This window comes from Notothenia rossii (assembly GCF_949606895.1).
Source record: "Notothenia rossii genome assembly, chromosome: 6".
NCBI classification, from domain to species: Eukaryota; Metazoa; Chordata; class Actinopteri; order Perciformes; family Nototheniidae; genus Notothenia; species Notothenia rossii.
The window spans coordinates 83,697,634-83,724,217 of record NC_136909.1 but is presented as its reverse complement, the minus strand read 5'-3'; the positions used below and the strand labels follow the sequence as shown (position 1 = coordinate 83,724,217).

The window sequence follows — 26,584 nt, the reverse complement described above, 5'->3', positions numbered from 1 at the left end:
ATTCCATTTGATAATATGTAATCAACGTATGCACCGCACCCAAAAAAAAAGTTATTTAAAAAAATATATATATATATATTCATAACTCATATTCTCATATTCGAATACCTGAATAATTTCGAATATTCTATTAATCGTTCCCATCCCTAGTTGCTGTAGGAGCAGGGACATGTGTGTGGTTTTGCACTTGAAAGATTGGCAATCATTGTTTCTGAAATTGAGGGAGAATATTGCATTTTACAGATCTATATTAAATTTGTTATTCTTGTACTCACTGCTTTGAATGAAGGGGACAAAATAATAGAAACGCATGTCTCCTTTCTTGGGACACAAGAATAGACGATGGGCAGCAAGGACTTCACAACTTGTTTGTCTTGAAAATATCACAATAAACCATCATAAAAAACACACTTAGTGCCAAACTGTTAGTACATCTGTGAGTATATAATAACACGGAGACATTTGTTTTGTCCATGTTGTTGTGTTGTGCATCGATGCAGTGTTTGTGTGCATATCCATTAGTTTGTTTGTTTCTCATCTCATGGTTGAATGTGCATATGCGATCTGAGCCGTGTGTGTGTGTATATATGTGTGAATGTGTGTGTGTGTGTGTGTTGTCCCCAGGACCTCGGTGTTCCTGTGTGTCAGAACACAGCTGGTGAAGCAGTGCGTCCCAGGGGCCTTTAGTACAGCCAGCTCTGTGTGTGTGTGTGTGTGTGTGTGTGTGTGTGTGTGTGTGTGTGTGTGTGTGTGTGTGTGTGTGTGTGTGTGTGTGTGTGTGTGTGTGTGTGTGTGTCTTACTCCCCAAACAGACACTACATCTGCCCTTTTCTCTCAGTATGTCTCGATCATCTTAACACACTGATGTCGGTGAATCTGCTCCCACATTTAAAGGCACAATCATTTTGTGAATTCCTTTGGTGTTTAGATCTCCAAAGTCTGTCTGTATTTGTAAAACCAAAAGTCCAAAACCCAGACAAATCACATTTCTAACTATCGGCAGCGCATCCTCACATTTGAGAAACTGAAACGGCAATGAGTTGCTCTAAAAATAAGATCTAAAACATAAATAATCATTTATAAATATTATATTGTCATATACACCGTGTCTTTGCAATCTAACCTACGGCCATCTGTGATGCAATGCAACAGATTGTCGAATCTTAATATTGTAAAATACAATTGGAGTCAAACATTTCTGATTTGCGTACAGCCTGGGGAGACATACACACACACGTTATATATATTTAGTAGATTAGATTCAAGTTGTGGCTGTATAGGATCGATCAGATTCGTGTGATCCAAAGATTTACGATAACTTTAGCGTATAGTCCTAAACTTCAACATTTATTGAAAAGAGATAATTGTAATAATTTCCCCCCAACAAATTATACAAATTACATTCAAAATATTACAGAATATGGAAACTGTCGCTCTATTCATGAAGCTGCCTGTCAGCTGCATCTCTTATATAATAATAATTTCTCGGTCATAAGAGGGTTACATATAAATCAGTTAATTCCTAAAATGAAGTGATAATAATTGACTCATCACCGGCTCCTAGAATCTGAAGGACCCTGAACATATCGCCACTTAGTTTACCTAATGGCAGTTTTGTTTTAACAGATGATGTTGCATTGATTATAAGCAGGAGGGGGGGGGGGGGGGGGGGGGGGTGTACAGGGTCAGGGCACAGGGGGCATAAAGAGGGGGATTTAAGGGAGATAGCGCTGTGTTTTTGGTTTAACGTATCACTGCCAGCTGCCTCTCAAATCCCACGTTGAGACATAAGGATCTGCCTGACTCTGGTTTCATATCGACAGAAGCTGTGTGTGTGTGTGTGTGTGTGTGTGTGTGTGTGTGTGTGTGTGTGTGTGTGTGTGTGTGTGTGTGTGTGTGTGTGTGTGTGTGTGTGTGTGTGTGTGTGTGTGTGTGTGTGTGTGTGTGTGTGTGTGTGTGTGTGTGTGTGTGTGTGTGTGTGTGTGTGTGTGTGTGTGTGTGTGTGTGTGTGTGTGTGTGTGTGTGTGTGTGTGTGTGTGTGTGTGTGTGTGTGTGTGTGTGTGTGTACGCTTCTTCAGAGTTCAGTGTTAGTAAAATGTATTAAAATATTCAGAGCTTTGAACATATTTCTGTATCCCAGTGACGCCAGAGGAATCCACTAATATAAAAGAAAAACATTTCTATATTAAATTGCACATTTTTCAGTAAATTTGCTGATTGAAAACCTTTTTTTTTTGCATCTATATTTTCGGCAGTTTCCACAATATTAGGCGTTTTACAGTTGATTCCATTTTCTATAACCAAGTCTGCAGATTTTCTGTGTTTTTACCTTGATAAAATGATCGGCCGTACATCAGCTTCAACTATAGAAACATGGGAGTTCAATGGTCCTCCTGAGGTATTACAGCTCTATGGTTTAGGTGCGATTTAAGACCGTTACATGGCCACGCTAATATTATACGCCTCCTCTCTGAAGTGTTTTCATTTGAAAAGTTAGCGATTAAAAGTGCGGCAATGGTATGTGCACTACAAATGTCTAATATGACTTATTAAACTAAATAACTACTAATGAATGGGCTCAATAGACTTGCTCGCCTCAAATGAGCCATTACAAGCTATAGTTGGTAACGCGTGTGTTTGTGTGTGTGTGTTGGCATGTTAATAAACAAAGTTGCGGTCACTCGTGTTGTGTTCATGCTCTAAGTGACTTTGTGTGTATGTCTCAGGTGTGTCATTTTCTGTGTGTGTGTCCCTTAGGTTCGGTCTCATGTTTCTCGCTCATTGGTCAGTGTCAGCGTTTGGCAATCCTTCCCCTCCTCCTCGTCTTCCTCCTCGTCTTCCTCCTCCCCAGGGAGTTTCTCACCGCAGTAGTTGAAGCGTTCGATAGAAGCTTTTAGTTTACATCTGCAGCACAAGAGCTGACCCGACACCACAACCGTGTGTGTGTGTGTGTGTGTGTATGTGTGTGTGCTCTCTCGTTCGTTCGTTCTAGCTTCTTGTACGCTAACTTTTCCTCACCGTGGCCAAGCTTTAAAACTTTTTGGGGATCTTTACCCTCTGTGATAGCAGCCCTGATGTTTCCTTTTATCTTGTGAGAAGTGTGTGGGTGTCATCATGACACAAGGTGCTCCTCGAGACACTTACTAAAGCAAGTTTTAGGACTTTGCCACTTCTATATGTCTGTCTGTGGATTTGTGCACGACGATGTGAAGTTGAGATCAAAATTAAGTTTGTTTTTGAGATTCTGCATCTCTCGCCAGATTTGGCATCTCAAAACGTAACCATTAATCAATGTATATGTTTATTTATATAGCATCTGACAGGGGTAGACTCAAGTGCTTAAAGAAATATACTAAGATCATAGTTACAAATAACATATAAGCTAAAAACATAAGAGAAAAGACAGTATTACAAGTTCAAGTCTGAGATTAGAGTTTTAAAGATGTGTAGTGAGAACATGAAGGTCAAGTTTAAAAATGGCTGTGGTCTGAACAAGTGCTCCAGATGTAAGGGTGAAGGAAGTGGGAAATGGATCCAATCTCAAGATGTTCTCTCATTTATTTTGTACTTGTTTCAAAGTTGCAGCCTTGCAGTGTGTTGATGTGTCCTTGGGCAAGATACTTAACCCTGTGTGTGTGTGTGTGTGTGTGTGTGTGTGTGTGTGTGTGTGTGTGTGTGTGTGTGTGTGTGTGTGTGTGTGTGTGTGTGTGTGTGTGTGTGTGTGTGTGTGTGTGTGTGTGTGTGTGTGTGTGTGTGTGTGTGTGTGTGTGTGTGTGTGTGTGTGTGTGTGTGTGTGTGTGTGTGTGTGTGTGTGTGTGTGTGTGTGTGTGTGTGTGTGTGTCCTTGAGCACCTTGTATGGCACTACCTCTGTGTAAATACTGACTGGAATAGGTTTGAAGAGTCGTAAAGACTGGCTATATAAATACAGTCCATTTAAATTACGTTTTCATTTCTTTATGTTACGCCTGTTCAACACTCCATGGTTAACGCAGTCTTGTAATTGGTTGATGCCGCTCAGGAGGAAGTTAGTTGTGCTTGATATGATGTGAAAGATTATTGTCCCCACACTGAAGCTCAGAGGTTTACAGTGATAACTGCAGTGCCCATATTTTAGTCGTGCTAATACTCATTGTGTGTTAGCGTTTGGTTGTGTGTGTGTTAGCGTTTGGTTTTGTGTGTGTGTGTTAGCGTTTGGTTGTGTGTGTGTTAGCGTTTGGTTGTGTGTGTGTGTGTTAGCGTTTGGTTTTGTGTGTGTGTGTTAGCGTTTGGTTGTGTGTGTGTTAGCGTTTGGTTGTGTGTGTGTTAGCGTTTGGTTTTTTGTTAGCGTGTGTGTGTGTTAGCGTTTGGTTGTGTGTGTGTGTGTTAGCGTTTGGTTGTGTGTTAGCGTTTGGTTGTGTGTGTGTTAGCGTTTGGTTTTGTGTTAGCGTGTGTGTGTGTTAGCGTTTGGTTGTCTGTGTGTGTGCTAGCGTTTGGTTGTGTGTGTGTTAGCGTTTGGTTTTGTGTGTGTGTGTGTGTGTGTGTGTTAGCGTTTGGTTTTGTGTTAGCGTGTGTGTGTGTGTTAGCGTTTAGTTTTGTGTTAGCGTGTGTGTGTGTTAGCGTTTAGTTTTGTGTTAGCGTGTGTGTTAGCGTTTGGTTTTGTGTTAGCGTGTGTGTGTGTTAGCGTTTAGTTTTGTGTTAGCGTGTGTGTTAGCGTTTGGTTTTGTGTTAGCGTGTGTGTGTGTTAGCGTTTAGTTTTGTGTTAGCGTGTGTGTGTGTTAGCGTTTGGTTTTGTGTTAGCGTGTGTGTGTGTTAGCGTTTGGTTTTGTGTTAGCGTGTGTGTGTGTTAGCCTTTGGTTTTGTGTTAGTGTGTGTGTGTTGGCTGCTCCTCTGCAGACATCATTAAATATTTATCCTTCTGCTCCTATTTCTCCTCATCTGTCTATCCATTCCTCGCTTCCTTCCTTCTTTCCTTTCTTCACTTCTACCTCCTTCCTCTTTTTAAATCCTTATGCTTTCTTTGCTTTTTCCTCTAACTGTTTAGAGTTTTCAAACAAAGTAGAAGTGGAAAGAAGGCAGTGAAAGCTGATGGAAATGACACACAAAAGTTAAACTAATCATAAAGAAAAGAAGAAACTAAAGCGAGATGTTTGACAAACTTCCTCTCCTCTCTTTATCGATCACTCCTGAAAACACGCAGGGATTTTAATCCGTCATTCTGCTCTGGGTATTGAATTCAGGTCCTGTGGGGCGGGTGTGTGTGTGTGTCTTTATGTCTGTACACGTGTTTGTGTGTATGTTTGTTGGTCTGTTTAAAGGGTGCATCATATTCTCCAATCATTCTGTGTGTGAGACTAAAATAATGTCTGTTTGTTGCTCTGGTATCACACACACACGTCCTCTGGGTGTCAGTGTTTGTAAGCAGGAGACTTGTGTGTGTGTGTGTGTGTGTGTGTGTGTGTGTGTGTGTGTGTGTGTGTGTGTGTGTGTGTGTGTGTGTGTGTGTGATTTGTAAACCAATCTGAGGGGAAATATCAGCCCGGTTATTGATTTGGTCCGGCCTGTTTTCAGGGTCACTGTGATGTCAGCGTTTGTGTTATTATTGCCTTTATTGTCTGCAGCTTTTTATTCAACACAACACCATGAAATCAAACCTCATTGATGTGCGGCCAGACGAGCTACTGCGTATCACAATGACAACAGCAAAAGGACTTTATTATGGACATTATGTGGAGTAATAGGCTCCATGTTCTATTCCTCTTTATAATCCTATTTGATGAGCATTGTTGGAGGGAGCCTGAAACATTACATTTGAATTGCAAGCTACTGTTTTTCTGTAATTCTCTTGTTCATTGTTATATAAATATATTAGAAAAGACACCATACATCAACTTTTGATAAGACCTTGATATCTAAGTGTTGGATCCTTCATTCAGATTCTGAAGTCTACCTTGTCAAATTTAGCTTCCAGGCAATTTGGACAGCCCGCCCTTCTTCTGAGTATATTGAAGACGTTTTCACAATGAAATAAACACAGGTAAAGTGAATTAAAAGTGAGCAAACCAGAACAAAAAGTACCTCCTCCTGAGAAGTCCATGCAGCAATATTAGAAAATCAATTTGTCTTGCCGTTTAGTATTTGATCATTTTCATAAATACGATCTTTTTTTGACTGACACTCCACAGCCTCTATGGAGCTTTTTTACAAATCTCTACCTCCATTGTTACTCAGTGTCTGTCCCTCATTCACTTTCTCTCCATCTGCCTGTCTGTGTTCATGTCCATCAGCCTGTGTCTCTGTCCTCTAAACTCCCTCTGTCTGCCCGTCTCCATCCCTCAGTGACAGTCTGTCACTCAGCCTCCTGTCTGTCTGTCTGTCTGTCTGTCTGTCTGTCTGTCTGTCTGTCTGTCTCTGTCTGTCTGTCTGTCTGTCTGTCTGTCTGTCTGTCTGTCTGTCTGTCTGTCTGTCTCCATCCCTCAGTGACAGTCTGTCACTCAGCCTTCTGTCTGTCTGTCTGTCTGTCTGTCTGTCTGTCTGTCTGTCTGTCTGTCTGTCTGTCTGTCTGTCTGTCTCCATCCCTCAGTGACAGTCTGTCACTCAGCCTCCATCCTGTCTGTCTGTCTGTCTGTCCCTCTCTCTCTGTCTGTCTCTCTCTCTGTCTGTCTGTCTGTCTGTCTGTCTGTCTGTCTGTCTGTCTGTCTGTGTGTCTGTCTCTCTCTACCTCTCTCTCTGACTGTCTCTGTCTGCCTGTCTGTCTGCCTGTCTGTCTGTCTGTCTGTCTGTCTGTCTGTCTGTCTGTCTGTCTCTCTCTGTCTGTCTCTCTCTCTCTGTCTGTCTGTCTGTCTGTCTGTCTGTCTGTCTGTCTCTCTCTCTACCTCTCTCTCTGACTGTCTCTGTCTGTCTGTCTCTCGCTCTCTCTCTCTTTGACTGTCTCTATCTGTCTCTCTCTCTCTCTGGCTACTGGGGGCTTCTCTGTCAGGATTACATGGCGTCAGGTTGGCCAACATGGACTCCGCTGGTGGGGAAACAAAATGTTCTTTCAGCACAAAGCCGCTCTAATCCGCTCTCTTCATCCCCCCAGCAGAACCTGATTACAGAAAGCTGGTTGGCGGGCATTAGGACAGGCAGACAGGCAGACAGGCAGAGAGACAGGCAGGACATCCCTGAATCTGTGAAGCTGCCTGTTTAACTGACTGATGACGTTATTGGCTTGTTGACTGACTTACTAATTATCAATCTTGGCTAACTAACCCTCCAGTCTTCCTGTCAGCTGATTCTTTTTTTATTATTACTTTTTTTTTTTAATTACATTTTTTTAATTGTTTTTTCAGTTGAATTAAATAACAGGGTAATCAACTGTTAAAAACATACTGTTCAAATTTGTTTTCTCCAATAACTTCATGTTTTCAAAGTAAATGGATAATCGTTTTTAATAATCGTGATATCAATTATTGACCCAAGTTATCGAGATTATGATTTTTGCCATAATCGAGCAGCCCTACCTAAAACCCGAAAATTAGTCGGCATTTTAGCCCTTCCTGTTTCCATGTCTGAAATCCAACTTATTTTTTAGCCATATAGATTTTAACATTTTGTTCTGCGACATAAAATATGTAAATAAATACCCCACTGGTGAATTTACAAGTCTCTTGTTAGTAGGACTGCCCCAAATAATTGAAGCTTGATTCGTAACGATGATATCAATCTGAATACTTTGCACGTATATATTCACTCGGTTTAAACCTGGTATTTCTGCACAGATAAAGATTAGGTTTCACCTTATGGTCTGTTGGTCCATGTTTTCTATCAATCGCTGGTATTACTTTCATAAGGAGAAGAGCGCTTCTTAATCCATTGTTTTTCCACAGGGAGGACACACACACACACACACACACACACACACACACACACACACACACACACACACACACACACACACACACACACACACACACACACACACACACACACACACACACACACACACACACACACACACAGTGTCCTTGTGTCAGTTCTTGTTTAAGTCAACAGTCCTGACATATGGCTAAACAAAAACCAACAAAAGGTTTTCAACCTCACGGTTTCAGGTTGAGCTTTTATATTCAGTGCCGAATTCGATTTGTAAAGCCAAGTTTGAAAGTCGCTGTCCTCTCTCCTTCGTAGTTACTTTTTCTTATGTAGTGCCTTTAAATTGTAAGATGCTCCGTGTTGTCTTTTTTCCCTCTCTCTCAAAATGAATGCAGATCTGACAGAAACGATTCATATCTAGTTTACCGTTGACGAATTGATTCCATATACATATTTTTCTTTGTTCTTTTGGTTACAAGAACAACAGTGCTTTACATTGACTTGTGTTTGATTTGTAATGTGTTTTTGTTTTGTCATTACAGCCTTAACGGCCTACACATACCTCACCATCTTCGACCTGTTCAGGTGAGTCATCTGTAACGTGTGTTTTCCTCAGCTTTGTTCACAATGTTTGTACAGAAAAATCCCTTAAAGAAAGAAATAATCACTTTCCAAAAAGTGCCATTCCTATTGCCATCTTAGAACATGTTAGGATTTCCTGTTGTATTTTGTTCTATATGATGGTAAAAATGAATTTGTGTTTTATTTGGACCAATTAAACATTGTCTCATTGTGTTTTATAACGATAAATGCTAATCCGCTGGCCCGGAAGCACTATTTAAACACCCCGGGCCAGCATAACGTAGGCTACTTTCCACTTGCCCCCTCGAGCCACTAAAAATATTGCTTAAAAAAAAAAAATGGTCCTGTGGTTTTTTGTTAAATTGTTTCGTTTATTAATGCTACAACATAGCGTTTCGTGAGGCGGTTGTCGTTGTTGGGTGAAAACAACCATTCGCCAAAATTGTTTTTAAAAACACCCGTAATTGGCGAAGCGCCGGGCAAAAAACAATCTTCAGATAAAAGAAAGTCACCGGACGAGTTAAAGGAGAGTGACAGGGAGTAGAAGAAGAAGAAGGAGAGAACGTTTCAGCCAGCTTGATCGATGGAGTTGGCTTCAATATGGTGATATCAACAAGGTCTTCTGTCGGCTCTGTACATCAATGCCGACCCATGCTGACAAGTACGTGAAGATCAGGAAATATAAAGGTATTGGCTATATGGAAATGTCCCAGCAGTTTAGGATAATGAAGGTTCTAATCTAATCTATTACATAGCCATTACATGTCAAACTCCTAATGACAGGAAGGCAGAAAGCGCATTATACAAATAATAATACTCATAGCAGAAATGTCACCCTCCTTTTTTTCTTTAACAATAACCACAATATAATAATTTTAATAAACCAAATATGAATAATTGAGGAAAATGAGGAAGAACTGATGATTCAAATGTTGTAGTACAAGTAGTAATGTAGTTAGTGCATAAATTACTATTGGAACAAATGTGTTCATTTTCTTCATTCGTCGATTTTTTTGGGCGAATGCTCCGGCCGGTGGTTACAATGGTGGGGCCGGTGATAAGAAGTTTACCCTTAATGTCTACCCCTGAAATCATTTTAGTTTTTTCTGGACCAAGGACATTTTTACGGCAATTTTTCATTATTTTGCAAAACATTTGAAGGACCATAAATTGCTTGTTTGACGATTGCATTAATTATGAACGTACTGTTTACACATGCACGGTTAAAATTGAAGTGTAAATAAATAAAATCAAAAAGAGATGAGAAGTAACGGGATGGGAACAACTCCCCTCATGAAAGATTCATTCTGAGATAATAATGAATAAATAAAAGGTACTTTAGTCGACCCTGGCTGTTTTCATTATCTGGCTGTTGTCTGTCACTGACCCCCCCTCTCTCCCCCCCCCCCCCCCCCTCAGTTTGATCACCTGTCTCATCAGTTCCTGGGTCTCCATGAAGAAACCCAGTCAGGTCTACTCCTTTGGGTGAGTCCACCATTTATGTTTTATGAAGTATATACAGCTCCGGGGAATTAGGATCTAACTTTGTGGACTAACTGTCAGTTTCTCTTGTACAGGTTTTTATTTGGGTAGAATTCACTTTTTAACCGAGATAAAGATGGATGCTGTCAAATGATCAAACACATCAAGCTGGTTACATTTCTGCTGCAGGAGTGGAATACACTCTTTCCAGGGTTCTTACGGTCATTCAAAAGCTGGAAAAGTCATGGAAATTCAAAATGCTAATTCCAAGCCCTGGGAAATTTATGGAAAATAATATTTTTCCCAAAGTTTTGGAAAAGTCAAGAAAATGTAACTAAAGTTGCATCAAATATAATTTATATTTTATCTATTCGCCTAAATAGTAATACTATAATGAGAATAAATACTGTATCGTATAGTAATGAAACGTAAAATGGTATTTAACTGACGGGGTGTTTTGTTGGTGAGAGATTTGAGTTGGGTTAGGGTTAGTAGTAGTATTATTTGATTTTAGATAGGCACAACATGTTTCATATGCAGACCTTATTTTCCTGTTCAATGTTAAAATAAACCATTTTCAGTGGTACCGCTGAGAAAGAGTAATGTTTTTGGTCATGGAAAATTAGGTAAAGGTCCTGGAGAAGTCATGGAAAATCATTGGTGATAAAGTGTATGAACCCTGTCTTTAAATATGGGCTATTTAAAGACAGGGACTTAGGAACTAAATATCTATAGGATATCTGTTCCTAAGTTAAACATTAGCATTGTGGTGTTTTCCAATGAAGTTAAACTTGTTCTCTTTGGTAGTTTTAAATTAAACATTGACTTACTGGATCTCATAGCTATTACATTTACAACAAGAGAAACTGGTCATTGTCCTGTGGGCTCTTTGCAGTTCATGCATATCTATATCAGTAGATTTACAGTCTGAGCTCCATCTGTGTTGGTTTGTTCTGTCATTCACTGCTGACACACACACACACACACACACACACACACACACACACACACACACACACACACACACACACACACACACACACACACACACACACACACACACACACACACACACACACACACACACACACACACACACACACACATACACACACACTAAACACAGATGGAGCATCGACAGAAAAGCTCAGTTACAGGTGACCTCTGACTTTGAGGTGTTGCAGAGTGGTGATCGAGCGAAAATCAGCTTTTCAGCTTCACTTGCCTCCCATAATACTCCTGTGTGAGGGTGGGGTGGTTATATTGTGTGTGGCTTACTTTAAGCCTTTTACTTACATTAACAATGACGTTTTGTTGCCTACATAACCAGCAAGTGAGTGACTGTAATCCGGTTCCCCTCAAAATTAAGAAAACGGTTTCGTTGTATCGGAACGTAACTTTGTTGGAGGTTGGTTGATGCACCTAAACGTGCTATGGATGGTTACATTTGTATAATTGTACACAGTAGAGTTTCATTCACAAAAATACAGCACGTTTGGCAGCACCAGAAATTGTGTTGGAGGTTCCATATAATTAGAGAAACAAAAGAAGAACAATAATAGATAGAGGCAGCATCTAACCGTGTTCTCCCCAAAACATAACCATTATCATCAAAGCCTAAAACATGCTTTTCCAGGATTTCCTCAAGAAAGATTAGATTAGTTTAATATTCAGAATTGTTGTCCCAGGGGGATTTTTGGTTGATATACTCAAAGGTAAACACCAACACACAGCAACTGATTACATACAGATAACAATAGATATATTGACAACATACAGATATAAACATTACAGAAAATGTATGTATGCTTGAAAGAAAGTTGAGTAGTAACTTTGCAATTTTACAGAGAATTGTCCCTTTGATAAATTACTCTAAACCAGGGGTGTCAAACTCAAATGCACAGTGGGCCAACATTTAAAAATGGGTACTAGTGGAGGGCCGGACTGGTTCAATGTTTATTGCAGAACGTATTGAAATGAACTTATTGCACATATTAAACCTGGAACTAACAAAGCTTAAATGATTGCCTATAAAACAACATTAAATAATCAGTTGATTCATTTCTTATGGCTCTATCTGCAGCTTTTCCAGACTCATTTCTTATGATTACATTTCTCCACAGGCCAACAACAGCTTCAACAAAACTATTTCCCTCAAAGAGAAACCAAACATGCCCTGTTGTCGTGAGAGAGAAAGTGCAGAAGGAAACATCCATTAAACTCAGTGTGCTGCTCTGTGATGCTAGTTCAGATACTTGGCATCTCATCTTGGGTGCAAGGTCATCAATGTTTGGGCTCAGGCTCTGAGCTGAGGAGACCCTCAGGATGGAGTGAAGGTGTGCGTGCTATATACCAGAGGTCCAGATCTAATAGTAATTAGAAATTATCCTGTGGGCCGAAATTAAATCCACCACGGGCCTGATTTGGCCCCCGGGCCTTAAGTTTGACATGTGTGCTCTAAACTAAGTCTCAAGACCCTCCATTGTCTTGAAATGTCCTCAAATGCAAATATTAAACACGTAGTTCCTCTGCTCTCCATTTCAATTAGGATTATTGATTTAAAGTTTTCTGCATTAAACTGCGTTGAGGAGGGGGACACAGGTGATGTGGTGAGTCAGTGTCCAGCAGACGGCAGCTTTTTGTCAGTTAGATTAACCACAGGGACATCTGACCCAGAAGCAGGGAGGCTTTCAGCCCACACAGTGTTCCATGAGTGTGTGTATGTGTGTGTGTTTACACATAACATACGTAACCTATTAACCTGTAGGTGTCTTAGTCCAGCAGATATGTGAAATATCTGAAAGAATTGTGCTTTTGATGATAAAAGCATGACATTTGGCACACTGTTAGAGCACGCCCTAAGGAAGATTTTTTGGCTATAGGGCCATCGCAAATTTGTCCAATGGTGCCAATGGCGGCCATTTTCAAAATGGTTTAGGATCTAGACCACCTAGGATCTTGATTCTGGTGGCTAATCCTACATTTTCAAGGATGGGGAATGCATTGGTACTATTTACAACAGGCTAGAATGTAGCTAACTATATGTATCTGGTATTCAGGCGACCTCCTGGAGGGGTAGCGGGTGGACAAGAGCAGTGTCATGTTCCCAGTTCCACTTGAGGTCTATCATCCTGCAGCTGGAAATAGAGTTGATGATCTATGTGCGATCAATAAGAGAGGCCGACTTCCTACTCTACATAAATGCCTTGACCAAGATTGTGCCTTGGTTCATTTCATTTCATTTCAAACCTTTATTTATGCAGGTGAATCCCATTGAGATCATTGATCTCTTTTTTGATGGTGACCTGAAGGGTCCTTTCCCTGGGACACACCCAATATGCCGGATGGATACCAGTCCACTTACGTGACATGATTGTGCTAAAAGATAACCATCCTGATGTCCATCAACAGTTTCTGAAAGGAAACTTTGCTGTGAAGAAGACGACACGCAGCTTCTCTGCTATTGTCATTGACCAGGCCCACGAGCAGAACAATGCCTCTGTGAAAGGTGATGGTGATGCTGTAGGCCTGACAGAGAACCCTGCAGCTCTGCGATGCTGGATGGTGTCTGGCCCCGAGATGGCACGTGTGGTTGGGGAGTTTAAGGCCTCCACTGAGAAGAGAAAGAAGACTGACACCCTGAACCATGAGCAGACCAAACATGCACAAATGGCATTTGCACAAGATGTTAAAGCACTAACTGGTGCTACATAAGACATGAGCAATCCATTCTGTGAAATAAGCAGTGAATATCTTCTTGTACTGGATACTAGAGACCTTGCAGATGCAGCAGTCATTGACACTCTGAACCAGATTGAGAAACTCGGACACGACGGGTATGACACCTACAGTGGAGGAAATAAGTATTTGATCCCTTGCCGTTTTTGTAAATTCACCCACTTACAAAGAAATGAACAGTCTATAATTGTAATGGTAGGTTTATTTTAACAGTGAGAGTAAGAATATCAAAAAGAAAAACCAGAAAATGAAATTATATAAAAGATAAACAATGATTTGCATTTAACTGAAGGATATAAGTATTTGATCCCCTTGCAAAAAAACAAGGATTCTGGCTCCCACAGACCGGTTACATAAGTCCACTTCCTTTAGGAAAGTACCCCTCATATCAACTTGTTACCTGTATAAAAGACACCAGTCCACAGAATCAATCAATCAGATTCCAACCTCTCCACCATGGGCAAGACTAAAGAGCTGTCTAAGGACCTCAGGGACCAGACTGTAGACCTGCACTTGGCTGGGGTTGGCTACAAAACCATCAGCAAGCAGCTTGGGGAGAAGGTGACAACTGTTGGTGCGATTATTCGGAAATGGAAGGGAAAAAAATGGACATCAATCAACAATCAATCACCCTCGGTCTGGGAATCCACACAAGATCTCTCCCCGTGGGGTATTGATGATCATGAGAAAGATGAGGTATCAGCCAAGAACTACAATGGAGGAACTTGTTAATGATCTCAAGGCAGCTGGGACCACAGTCACCAAGACAACTATTGGTAACACACTACACCATAATGGATCAAACCCTGCAGCGCCCGCAAGGTCCCCTGCTCAAGAAGAACATGAAAGGCCCTTCTGAAATTTGACAATGAATATCTGAATGATCAAGAGAAGGCTTGGTGGAAGGTGATGTGGTCAGATGACACCCAAATGGAGGTGGAAACATTATGATTTTGGGGTGTTTCTCTGCTAAGGGGACAGGATGACTTCCCTGCATCGAAGAGAGGATGGACGGGGCCATGTACTGTAACATCTTGGCCAATAGCCTCCTTCCCTCAGCCAGGACACTGAAAAGGGTCAGGGATGGGTCTTCCAGCAGGACAATACACCTGAACATACGGCCAAGGCAACACAGGAGCTGCTAAAGAAGAAGCACATTTAGGTGATGGATGGGCCTAGCCAGTCTCCAGACCTTAATCCCATAGAAAATCTGTGGAGGTAGCTGAAGTTTTGAGATGCCAAGAATCAGCCTCAACACCTGAAGGATTTGGAGAGGATCTTCAGAGAGGAGTGGACAAGAAGTGTCTGACCTCTGTGTGTCCAACAAGGGTTTCTCCACCAAGTACTAACACATGTTCTGCAAAGGGATCAAATACTTGTTTCCCACATTTTAATGCATATCAAATTGTATCTTTTATATAAAGTACATTTCTGGATTTTCTTTTTGATATTCTTACTCTCACTGATAAATTAAACCAACCATTACAATTATAGACTGTTCATTTATTTGTAAGTGGGCAAACTTACAACATCTGCAAGGGATCAAATACTTATTTCCTCCACTGTATGTCAGTGAGCGCCTGGTCGAACAGAAAAAGCCCATCAACGGTCCCATTAAAAGGAAAAACCTCCCTCTACTCAGCCGGCCTCCAGTCCAAGAGAAGTCCAGCTCCCAACGACAGCTCTCATCTCTGAAGACTGACTGTTCTCTGTTCTCTAGGCTGTACATTGTATCTGAGATACGTGATGGAAGTCTGGATGAGTTTTTTGGGATTAATTACGTGAAATATAATAAACTTGAAAACCAGGCATGTCCATCATCATTGTCACAAATGGGGAAACTCAGAACTGGTACCAAGTCAGACTTGGTGGGCTGTTTGGAGGACCTGATTTCTTTACAAGAGAATGCATCCCACCACACAGTTAATGCCTCATCCTTGATGGGGCTACTCTTGTGAACATGCTACGACCTGGTGCTGCTAAGACCTTTTTTTATTATTCGCAGAAAGCGTTCTCACCGTACATCCTGTCTCAGCTGGAGCATGTCAGCAGAATTGATGTCGTGTGGGATGAATATTTCCCCGAAAGTCTGAAGGCTGAAACACGCAGCAAGAGAGGGAAGGGAGTTCATAGACGCGTTGAGCCATCCAGTGTCATTCCTGGAAAGTGGCCAGAGTTTCTGCGCATTGAAGACAAGAAGGCTGAACTGTTCTTCTTCCTGGCAACCAGTGCGACAGCCCTCAACACTGGCAAACAAATAATCAGTACTTGCAACATGCACACATGAGGAGGCTGATACCCGCATCCTACTGCACCTAGGAGATGCTGTGAAGGAAGGGTATAGCAAGGTGTCAATACGCACAGTTGACACGGATCTGGTAGTAGCCTACTGGCAATCACAGCAGCCCAATCGACCCAGGCCTGTCGTGAACTCCTCCTGAATGTGTCAAGGTAGCAATTCTGTACACTGCCCTTTGCCACTGTGGTGGACTGTGTTTTCAGAACTAAGTCTGCATTTACTTGAAAACCTGTAATATTTCATATGTATTATGTAACATGTATGACTTCACCATAATAAATATGTTAATGGTTTACTGTGTATTTTGTTCCCTGAATACCAGATACATATATTTAGCTAAATTATAGCATGTTGTAAATAGTACCAATGCATTCCCGATCCTTAAAAATGTAGGATTAGCCACCAGAATCAAGATCCTAGGTGGTCTAGATCCTAAACTACTGGTAAAATAACAACCAATGGCGGCCATTTTCAAAATGATAGCCAAAAATCTTCCTTAGGGCATGCTCTAACAGTGTGCCAAATTTCATGCTTTTATCATCAAAAGCACAATTCTTTCACATATCTGCTGGACTATCTGACAATTGGCTCATCGCTTCAAAACAAATTGTCACACACACACACACACACACACACACACACACACACACACACACACACACACACACACACACACACACACACACACACACACACACACACACACACTACTTATTGGCACTTGACAGGTGTTTTCTCTAAAGGGTTAATATTCTTATCCTGCATTGAAGATTGAACTCCATGAAAGCGGTAAATAGTACCGTTATATTAAAGTACATTATCTGTAATCCCGCCTGTATGTAGTGACGTGTCTCTATAAAGCCGTCACAGCAGCTCTCAGTGTTGAGGTATTACGCTGCAGCCCACCAGATCGCTGACAGTCAGCGTCAGCTTTAACCCCCATCACCCCGCAGACCACTCACTGAGACAAAGCCTCTCATCCTGCACAGACCTCCGCCCGACCTCAACGTGAACTCAGCACGACCTCCTGACTGAGGCACGGGTTCAGCAACAGTAGCAACCATATACACACATGTTGTTTTTGCCATGCTGCTGGTATTAATCACAATAAGAGAGCTCAATAATAAACTTTATTTTTAAAGCAATTATATATACACTTTTAAAAATGCTGTGCATGGTTAGAAACAGTAAACAATAAATTACCCAACTTTCAATGTTGGCAACTCAGATATTTTAACATCCCTTTAAAAATGTATATGCACCATTAGACAGAGGTTGTTTGAATGGGGTGTTTTCTGAGTTTTTGGGTCAGTTTCTTCAAGTTTTTATGACAATGTCTCCCTCTCCCTGCAGGTATTGAACGACTGGATTGTTGCCATGCTACTACTATTGATAACAAAAACCTGTTCAATAATACACTTTATTCTTACTTATTATTACACTTTTCAAATGCTTTGCATGGTTAAAACAGAAACACAAGTGTAAAACTTACTAAAAGACTTAATAAAACAGACACATATTTGTATAAAATCTCCATATTTAAGGCAAAAAAAGGCTATTTTTCCAATCCAAAATTATTGCAAAAAATAAAGCTCTGTGGCAAACAAACATTTTTCGGTACTGACAGTTTTGTTCAGCAAGATCGTCTCAACCGATTCAAACCACTTTATGAATATTGAAATGCAAACTTTTAAACTATAAATCTAACGTGAGGCTATGAAGGAACTACGTCAGTCACATGACTTCTGTCACCACCGCTAAGCTAAAGTCAGCTTATGTTGGTCATAATGACGTATAGTTAGACACTTCACTTTCAAATTCATATATACTGACTATGTCGTAGAACTCAACTTTAAAATCTCTTCAGCTTGTGTTAACCACAAACCTTATTTTCGGCAGCTTCAAAAACACGTTCAAACTACCATTGACTTCCAGACGAAGGAACAGGAAGTGCTACAATGCTGACTACACTACTATGTTAATTGTAAATTACCACCACTTTCACACTGTTGGCCCCGGACAGCATTCCCAAATTCTGAGGTAGATGTTCGTGAGTTTTTCCCAACTTTCAATGACGAAAACTTTGATTTTTAAAAAAAACTTCCTAGTTGAACATGAATGCACCGTTAGACAGAGGTTACCTGGGGAGTTGTTGGGTCTGTTTGTCCCAGTTTTTAATGACCATGTCTCCTTCGCCCTTCAGGTTTGATCGATTGGAGGTTTTGGCTGTTTTTGCGTCCACTGTTCTCATCCAGCTAGGAGCCTTGTTCATCCTGAAGGAAAGGTGTGTATGTCTCTCTCTAACACACACACACACACACACACACACACACACACACACACACACACACACACACACACACACACACACACACACACACACACACACACACACACACACACACACACACACACACACACACACACACACACACACACACACACACACACACACACACATAATTAAAGTCAGTATTTAGATCCAGATTAAGATCCAATGTCTTTCTTTGTTTTTTTCACCACATCTCTTTCTTTGTCTCTCTCACTCTGTCTCTCTCAATTAAAATTTCAATTACGTTCTACAACAGAATTAATATTTCCAAAGCAATACACAAAATATTTCCAATTGTTTCTTTTGTCTGTTTTTTTTCTCTCTTCATTATGAGTGCTTTGTCCTCTCAGCGTGCATGTTTTCCTCCAGTCTCTGCTTTTTCATCAAACAATCTAGAAAATGCAATAATTGGACCCAAGGACATTCTGCACACATCTGAACACTACACACAACATTTACTATAACCCAGATTATCCAAACACAACAACCTTGAGGAGTTTGCAAACCATTGTTGTCCATTTTCTCCTCTACAAAACCCATACGTGTCATTGTGTTGTAACAACCAGTACTTTCTGCTACTTTCTACTTCACGACATATCAGAGGTTATCATTCTACTTTTTACTCTGCTTTAACTTTCCAGATTCATAATACTAATACAAAAATATAATAAACTACTTGATCATAATGTATTTTCAGATGTTAAGCTACACAGAATTATTCATATGTGTCCACCTTTAGCTGTAATGAACACATTATTGCATCAATAGTTATAATCTAATATTAGGTGGCATCTTATTCCTAATTAGTTGATATGCTCTTTTCAAATACATTAATGATAATAATGTGTATACAATATAAAATATGGTTATTTAGTAATGTGATATAGTAAGTGCTATATTTTTATTACATTAGCTAAAAAAACAACGATACGTTCAATGGGCTTTTTCAAATTGGTCTTGAAAAGTAGTGGCTCTCAGTTCTGAAACCATTAAATAAACATCTTATATGAAGTTTAAAGACGCCACATTACAGTACAGTTGTCCTAAAGGGGGAACATTATCTATAAAGACCATTTTCTTTTTGTACCAGGCTGTAAGCTTATTTATTTCTGCTGTAAAAATGGGTGTATTTACATGGGTCTAGCCGCTTTCACACCAAGTACTTTGCCGTACTTAGTTTAGTTCCCAGCACTTAGTACCCCCCATGGAGCTAAAGAGCAGATCGCGTTCACACCGGAATAAGTTCCCTGAGGGAAGATTACGCAAATGAAGCCGCTGACGTCACTTCTTCTTCTTCTGCTTTGGGTTTACTGGCAGCCGGCAAACAACTTCACGGCGTATACTGCCACCCGGAGTCCCCGGCCGGAAGTCCTCGGAGTTGGGGATTGCCTTCAGTAGAAGCTGCTGGGAGTCCCAGCAGCTTCTACTGAAGCCTTCCGAGTCAATCCCCAGAACGCCGACACCTCCTCATCTCCACCGCTCCCATGTTTTATTTTGTGCTGCCATAAGTTAGTCTCTCTCCGTTGGTGCGCGGGGCTAATGCTAATAATGCTAATGTCAGCAAATACAATGGCGGCTTCACAAAACTTTTCCGAGTTTTACGGGGCGTGGTTTGCCCAGCCAATCAGAAATTGGAACTTTTTTCTCCGAGGAAAGGCCTACCTCTCTAGCAGGGACTGAAAAGGTGTGAAAAGCGCTTTATATAATGGAGAGTTTTTGGAGATTCAAGTGATTACTCAAGGTCCTGCAGTTATTGGCACAGCCCTAGAGTTGAAAACATTTTAATTTAAAGTGCAAAGACGAATATCAGAGAATAATCTGCTCTATTTGGCTGGCAATTGAATGTGTGAGTGAGTGAGTGAGTGTGTGTGTGTTTGAATTACGGATTATTTAAGGGCTCAATGAATGTCACACTCACACACTTACGCATACGGCCATGCTGTGTGTGGGGTTGTTTTGCGGTCAGTTCTCAGGGAAGGGAGGGGCACAAACACAAACACACGACAAGTTGTTGGCATGCTTCCTGACAACAACACGTGTATGGTACGTGTGTTTGTGTGTATGTGTGTGTTTTGATCTATATAATGGCAAGAAAGTTTAAAATGTCCGGTTTAACCATAAACTATAAATACAAGTGTGTCACAATCTGTAGGTGAGCACACAATGCTGCAGTTTACTGACTGGTGAAAGGAGGAGGATTTAAACACAGCCGACAGTTCTGTGGACATTGAAGTAAAGACAGAAGAAACTCCTAAGAAACCACAAAAAAAAGTAGTTTTTAGTTGGATTCAGGAATATTAAACTTAAACTTGGTTATCTATAATATTATATACAGTACAATAAAATGTGGATGCATACTTCATAGTGTTTAGTTTTTCTTTGTGAACATAGACCTCAACCAACTTCTTTTATTTTAAATACTTCACAAATGTATTTTAATTGTATTTATTCATGTATTAAAAGGACAATGGTCAGCATTGACTTAGCTAACTAATTTCCTGAGCGGTCTCTGCAGACACACCAACAAAAGAATGATTGCATCAAATGTTGTATTTACATTTCAGTCAGGGCTAAATAGGATCAGCATGGCATCATAGCAAATTAAATGCACTTTCCATTGAACACATTGCATGGTAAACAGATGAATCAGAACTCTTTGCTTTAATTACTTTTATTTATTTTATGTTACAATCTGTTTCTGTAAATCTCACACTTTGACCTATGAGGTGTAGAGAAGAGAACATTAAGATGATTCACACACACACACACACACACACACACACACACACACACACACACACACACACACACACACACACACACACACACACACACACACACACACACACACACACACACACACACACACACACACACAGTAATGTTTCCTGCCTGTGTAGTACATTGCCAACATGATGGCTCAGTAGGGCAGCAGCACAGAGGGAGTATACAGACTGTTTTGTGTGTGTGTGTGTCCGCATGTGCGCGTGTGTGGTATTGGCGATGTGTGTTTGTGTGTTAATGTATTTCCTGTTTTCTCTCGTTGTTTGTTCGCTCCTTGTCTCCTTTCATTCATTTCAGTTGTCGCGATCGCTCTATCTCTAGTTCACACACACACACACACACACACACACACACACACACATACACACACACACACACACACACACACACACACACACACACACACACACACAGACACACACAGACACACACAGACACACACACACACACACACGCACACACACACACACACACCCACACACACACACCCACACACACCCACACACACACACACACACACACACACACACACACACACACACACACACACACACAGACACACACAGACACACGCACACACACGCACACACACACACCCACACACACACACTCTCTCTCTCTCTCTCTCACTCTAGTCCCACCTGGCCGTGTTGTTGACTGTTTGTTTCTGTTTTCTCAGTGTGGAACGCTTCATGGAGCAGCCTGAGGTCCATACGTAAGTATTTTGCCTCCACAAACACACACACACATATTCCCTTATGATATTGTAGAATACACACACACACACAAAACATGATATACTCCTGTGTGCCTCTGTTAGAACACACACAGTGCCAGCTGTTGTTGGAACAGAACATCCTCAATATTTGGGTCAGACGGACAGCGTTACATATTCAGAGAGACGGGGAGTGAGAGAGTGACGTGTGTGTGTGTGTGTGTGTGTGTGTGTGTGTGTGTGTGTGTGTGTGTGTGTGTGTGTGTGTGTGTGTGTGTGTGTGTGTGTGTGTGTGTGTGTGTGTGTGTGTGTGTGTGTGTGTGTGTGTGTGTGTGTGTGTGTGTGTGTGTGTGTGATAATTAAACACATGCGGATTGTTTTCAACACTTTAGCGAGACATCAACTCAGTCAGGGAACAAACTGATTTTTTGAAAGCCAACATTTTTGCAAATCTTTTCTTAAAGCTTTCAATTTTTGGTTAAAACTTTTGGAATAGGGAAAATAATGTGAAAGATAACAATGCTAGTGAATATAGAATAAAAATATATAATATGTAAAAGTGTCTTGAATTTTGTCACGAAGGAAGACAATGGCATAGATACATATAACGTTTTGTAGAAGTCGGGAGGTTCAGAATCTAATCACAGACAGTAAGATAAGGAACAAACAAAAAACATGCTTTTCATCCAGGGCTCTCTGCAGATCCTTAAAAATAAGTCCTGAAGGGAAATATATTCATTAGTTTAAGAATAAGACCTAAATCACTATTCAAAAGTTCTGAATCAGGATTCCATGAAAACATTTTTTAATCACATTTTAAAATCTGGAAAAGAACTGTCACTTTCGGTGCAATTTTTTTAATTAAAGCATCTGGAAAACTGTGCATACAATTGCCCTTGAATTTCCTCCTAAGTGGCATTAAAACATCTTAAATCTAACTTTCCTTAAGCTGTAGAAACCCTGTCTTTCAGCCTCTCTCTCTTTCTGCCTGCCATTGTCATACCACCTCTCTCGCCCCCCTCACCTGCTTTGTCCTCTCTCTACATCATCTCTCTGTAATAAAACAGATTAGTGGCGGCTTTTATAACTGAAAACACAGCGAGACTTAAACCTGTCTCCTGTGACGAGATTACCTCCCTCATTTCTCCCCCCCCCCCCCCCCCCCCCCCCAAGTCTTCTCTGAGTGGATGTGATTGGACGGCGTGAGAGACAGGCGCTAACCGCAGGGACAGGTGTCTGCTGGGTAAAGAGACAGACCCTGTCCCTCTCTAATCTGTAAAAGGGATGTGTGTGTTTGTGTGTGGGAGGGGGCTGCCCTCTGACCCCCGCTGATTGTTTGGACCAATTTGTAGGTGCTTAAATGGTGTGTGTGTATTTACATCTCAAAATTCTTCAATGAACCTCCTGCAGTTCTCCCACTCACCACTAGGAGCATCAGCGCTCTACACTCAGTCTTGCCTTCATTATGCAGTACCTGTGCTCCTGTGTAAATAAAACAGTGAATATAGTTTGTCCCTGTTATAAAATATTTTAGTCAGGAAGGATGGTCACTTTTTAAAGCTATCTTGCTACCTGAGCGCTCATCATTTTATCAATATATATATTTTTTTACTTTTATACCCCCTCAGTGTCGAACACCTGAGGCCTGTACTACGAAGCCGGTTCAACATAACCTGGATATGTTTGAGTTAACCAGTTTACCTAATCTCGCTAAGCGGTCCTACGACGCTGGTTATCAACTCGTTAACTCAAGCCAGCTTTGCCCTATCTAGTTATGTGCGCGTTCACATAAAAGGGGCGGGGTTAGCAACATTTGACCAATCACAAACATGGAGAAGCGTACTGACAGCGCAGCGTCATACTTCCTGAATGAAAAGTCAACTATAATATTAGACAAATATGAAGAAGTTAAACTTTAAACATCCATGACTTAAACACTGTATCCAGGATCAAAGCCACATAGCTGCACCTGCAAGGTGAATACAGCTGGTAACAGAAAAAGTGTTTGAATGCTCACATTAACAGGTTTATGATATCACTGCCCCGTCTAAGACACGAGTGGATCTGACTTTAATTACATTTGACTCGAGTGTTTCGTCAACTTAATGTGTTGCTTAAAATAATATTTCTCCATACAGTATGTGACACTGTGAGTGTTGCACGGCCAGATACGGCTCAGCTGACTCAGATAAGGAGATATATGATACATTATGATGTGATATGAATGATAATGGGACACATCAACGTCTGCACTCACAGTGCCGTGGACTGTACGTCATGTTACTCTGATCCGGTTACTTATGTTGTGGCAGATATTTAAGTAAGCTTTCTTAACGCTAATGTTATATTCGTCAGATTGCTCTGAAGATGGGAGGTGATATTCTATTTATTTTCACGTTCACACAGTCGGTGATTTTTGCCGGCTGTCTTTCCTGCAACGGCAGACTAAACTTTCCTTTATCCTGTAATATGACTTGATCGCTTTGAACTCTGCACACGGAGCTCTGATTGGTCAGCAGGCGGTGCTTTCACTGAGTTGATCTCTTAGCCTGGAACTAAACCTGCTCCGGAGCAGGTTAGCCATTCAGCATAAGTTACCATGGAGATCTAGCCCGCTAAAAAGAGAACCAGCGTCGTAGGACCGGAAACCCAGAGTTTCCCCTGAAGTTAGCTCGCTAAGCAAAAATCCGGCTTCGTAGTACAGGCCTCTGTGGTTCCTTTTAATGAAGCTGCTGTTGTGTATTTAGTTTCCGTGTACATTTGCTTTATTGGTCGATTTTTAAAAGCATATTTTTCCCATTGAAGCCAAAGACTAGTTTCTCTGTTTTACATGCACGAAAATATATTGTATCCTTTATACTTTTAGTACAATTAAATTCTTACTGTTGCACTGCCTTTTAAAGTTATTTAGTTTTAACTCTCTCTCTCTCTCTCTCTCTCTCTCTCTCTCTCTCTCTCTCTCTCTCTCTCTCTGCAGCGGTCGCCTCCTTGTCGGAACGTTTGTGGCTTTATTCTTCAACCTGTTGACTCTGCTGTCCGTCAGGAACAAACCCTTCACCTACGTCTCAGAAGGTAAACTCCCCAAACACACGTTGTCCCTCTGCAGAAAACATCCCCACCTGATTGTGTTTTAAACATGTTTTTTAAGCACAGATTTGGTGGTTTTTGGGTTTCCCCTCTGGACACTTTGGGTTTGGTAATCCTCGCCCTCACTGGGGACATTTGGGGGGGGGGGGATTACTGAATTTAAATGAAATGCTGGGTCCCTTTTTTTGTCAGTAGTTAAATCCGAGGTTAGTCCCTTCCCAATTGCAGGAATCGGAATAACCAAACACAGTTCTTAAAAATGACACTATGAGCTTTTCAAATCATTCTCCAAAGATTATTTTTGGGATGTTTGTGGAGCACGGAGAGACAACAGACATATGAGTTGATATGAACCGGATTTAAAACAAAGATGTTATATGTCAGCGCGTCTACCAAACTTTAACACTGATATATTTATGTCTTTGTCAGCGTAACTGATTATATCATATCTGATTATCTGATTATATCATATTCATCACTAATCATTTTCTATCGTGGCGTTAATGCTGAAAATGTATATTATTATATTTATTATTTCCTATAAGGGAGTTATAGCTCCCTCCTTTCCTCTTCCTTTCACCCTCTCCTCTCCGTTTCCTTCTTTCCTCTCCCCTCCTTCTCTCTAATTTCCTCACTCCTATTTCCTGTCCTCTCCGTTTCCTTCTTTCCTCTCCCCTCCTTGTCTCTCATTTCCTCACTCCTATTTCCTATCCTATCTGTTTCCTTCTTCCCTCTCCCCTCCTTGCCTCTCATTTCCTCACTCCTATTTCCTCTCCTCTCTGTTTCCTTCTTCCCTCTCCCCTCCTTTTCTCTCATTTCCTCACTCCTTTTTCCTATCCTCTCTGTTTCCTTCTTCCCTCTCCCCTCCTTGTCTCTCATTTCCTCACTCCTATTTCCTATGCTCTCTGTTTCCTGCTTCCCTCTCCCCTCCTTGTCTCTCATTTCCTCACTCCTATTTCCTATCCTCTGTTTCCTTCTTTCCTCTCCCCTCCTTGTCTCTCATTTCCTCACTCCTATTTCCTATCCTCTCTTTTCTTTCCTCTCCCCTCCTTGCTCTCATTTCCTCACTCCTATTTCCTATCCTCTCTTTTCTTTCCTCTCCCCTCCTTGCTCTCATTTCCTCACTCCTATTTCCTATCCTCTCTTTTCTTTCCTCTCCCCTCCTTGCTCTCATTTCCTCACTCCTATTTCCTATTCTCTCTTTTCTTTCCCACATTTCAATCTTTTTTCCTCTCTTCTCTCCTCTTATGTTTCCTCCTCTTACCTCATCTCCTTGCTTCCTTGTCATCCTCTCCTCCCCATTCCTCCTTTTTTGGTCATTTCCCCTCCCCTCCTTGTATCTCCCCCTTTCTCCCCTCCTCTCTATGTCCTTATATACTTCCAGTTTTTAATTTCCCTGTTTCTACCTTATTTCCTCCTCTCTTATTTCTTTCCTATAACTTGTATCCTTCTCTCCTCCCTTGTTTCATCCTCTCACCCCTCCTATTTAATCCTCTCCTTTTATCTTCCCCTTTTCTCTTCTCATCTCCCCTTGTTTCCTTTCTCCATCTCCTCATCTGTTCAAATGTTCTCTCCTCTCATTTTCCCTCTCTCCTCCCCCTCATTCGCACATCATTTCCTTTATCTCCTTCCCTCTCACCTGTTTCCTCTTCCTCTCGTTTCCTCTCCTCCTCTTAGGCTGACTCAGTGTCTGTATGAACAGTCCACTGACGAATGAGGTCAGTGTGTGTGTGTGTG

General features: G+C 41.1%; 2 protein-coding genes across 2 annotated transcripts in view; one reads left to right on the top strand and one right to left on the bottom strand.

The window, feature by feature from the left end:
- The window catches only part of sult6b1 (sulfotransferase family, cytosolic, 6b, member 1), a gene marked incomplete at its 5' end in the record, with an annotated part of 106,696 nt that overhangs the window by 14,905 nt on the left and 65,207 nt on the right, over window positions 1-26,584 (bottom strand). The window lies entirely within an intron of this gene.
- LOC307043215 (zinc transporter 6-like) overlaps window positions 8,249-26,584 on the top strand; it is a 41,761-nt gene continuing 23,425 nt past the window's right edge. The window contains exons 1-5 of the mRNA XM_079687531.1: window positions 8,249-8,413; window positions 9,830-9,895; window positions 18,133-18,213; window positions 21,725-21,760; window positions 24,738-24,832. Of these exons, the coding sequence (XP_079543657.1) occupies window positions 8,346-8,413; window positions 9,830-9,895; window positions 18,133-18,213; window positions 21,725-21,760; window positions 24,738-24,832 (346 nt within the window). The 5' untranslated portion in view covers window positions 8,249-8,345. The remainder of the gene's footprint in view (window positions 8,414-9,829; window positions 9,896-18,132; window positions 18,214-21,724; window positions 21,761-24,737; window positions 24,833-26,584) is intronic.